We start from the raw sequence: 1,773 nt of genomic DNA, 5'->3' as shown, positions 1-1,773 counted from the left end.
AAGAGAAATTGGATGTTGGCTTGCATGTATTCATTAAAAACACAATAGGCCATCGTACTACTAGAGCATAACTCCACCTGCCTTCATCTGATACTCTTGCATTTTCACTTACAGGTAACAGCAAGTTAGTTAGGTCCACACTGGAGCTATTCATACTCCTTATTATTTACTGCTCCATGTTTGTCTTAAGCAGAGACCAACTCTGAAAGGCGGATGCTTTTCTCTGCTTGCTCGTTTCAGTCCGTATGTTGCATACTATTTGAGCCATATGCATGCTACTCAGGCCTTCACTTCAGGAGTTGAACTATAGATGGAATCTGAATCCTCTGAAGCAATTTCTTCTAGCTCCTCTTCTGCTGTCTCTGGAAAACTGATCTTTGGCTTTGCCCGCTCACCACTATCTTCTTCAGAAAGCACACATTTCCAAAGGCCATATGTTTTTCCTACTACAGTTTGCCATAATCTCCAAGTTCCATCTTCAGAACCACTGGCATAGAGTTCTCCATCAGGACTAAATCTCATGCAGTGAATAGGACCAAAGTGTCCTTTGTAGGATTCTAATTCTTCTCCACTATTATAATCATACTAATAAAGTTTAAAGTCTTCACCACCTGCAACAAGAAATTCTTTCTCAGGATGAAGAGATGCAGAATTGATGGGCGCAAGAGCTTCAAAGGATTTAACTGGGTCCAAACTTACTGCATTATGAAAAGCAATAGATCGTCCATAAGTTATTACCAAGATCTCTCCCTCAGAAATATATTTGATACTGCTAACAGACATATTAAAACTTAGAGATTTCACTCCTGTCATAGTAGAATGATCACAAAGGTAGACAGTTTTATCATCAGCTGAAATAATCTGTTTATCCTCACTGCACCATAGAGCCTTTTTAATACCAGAGGTATGACCACTGATTTCCTTAGGTTCTGCTTCAGGTTTGTTCAAGTCATATATGCGTAACAGTTTATCCTGTCCCCCAGTTAACAAGTAATTACTATCCTGCGTAAAATCCACAGACTTGACAATGTGTTTATGAGCCAGGGTCATCAACTCGTCTCCTGAGACAGCATCCCATACTTTGGCTGTGAAATCTGCAGCTGCTGTAGCTGCTTTGGTGGCATCCTTATTCAATGTTGAACCCCAAACGGCACCCTTATGACCCAAAAAAGTTCCAATCCAGTCTCCTATATCCCCCTGACATAGCATAGGTTTACCATCTTTGCACACGCTAATTAAGAAATAGCCGTAAGGCGTGATACCACTGAAGGCCAAGTCGACCACAGGCCGCGTGTGGCCGGAGCAGGTGAGCGGAGTCTGCCTCATTGCCATGGCGGTGGTGAACCGAGCGAGCGGGGCGGGGAGCAAGGGTCCTCTCGTTCCTTTCTCTCAACTGCAGCGCCTCCGGCTCCTCAAAGACCGGCCCTGATGGCCCTGACGCTAGGGCTGGACCGGGAGACGGAACTAGGAGGCCAACCCGGTGGCACACCGAGGTCAGGAAAGGGTTAGGGATGGGTCAGGGAGTTTGTGACAGGACAGCCGCCTAGGGAGGGAGAGGGAGGAAGGGAGGGAGGAAAGTAGGGGAAGGGGAGAACCACAAAACCGGCGGTCTCGACCCGCACCGTCCACTCATTCTTTTTTTTAATGGCTCAGTCAGATTTCGTTGTATATATGCACCATTTATTTATCCATCCATCTGTTGAGGGACACTTAGGTTACTTTCATATCTTGGCTATAGTAAATAATGCTGCAATTAACATGGCTACATATGTC

The 1,773-nt window shown here is 45.0% G+C and overlaps 1 protein-coding gene across 1 annotated transcript; it reads right to left on the bottom strand.

The window, feature by feature from the left end:
• Window positions 1-235: 235 nt before the first annotated feature.
• Window positions 236-1,332, bottom strand: LOC118618978 (serine-threonine kinase receptor-associated protein-like). The gene is given in 1 exon segment (XM_036245592.1): window positions 236-1,332. A coding segment is annotated over 1 exon segment (1,053 nt). The 3' UTR covers window positions 236-279.
• Window positions 1,333-1,773: the final 441 nt, after the last annotated feature.

Source organism: Molossus molossus, unplaced genomic scaffold (assembly GCF_014108415.1).
Source record: "Molossus molossus isolate mMolMol1 unplaced genomic scaffold, mMolMol1.p scaffold_m16_p_6, whole genome shotgun sequence".
Taxonomy (NCBI): Eukaryota; Metazoa; Chordata; class Mammalia; order Chiroptera; family Molossidae; genus Molossus; species Molossus molossus.
The sequence above is the reverse complement of the archived record's forward strand: the minus strand, read 5'-3'. Positions and strand labels throughout refer to the sequence as shown.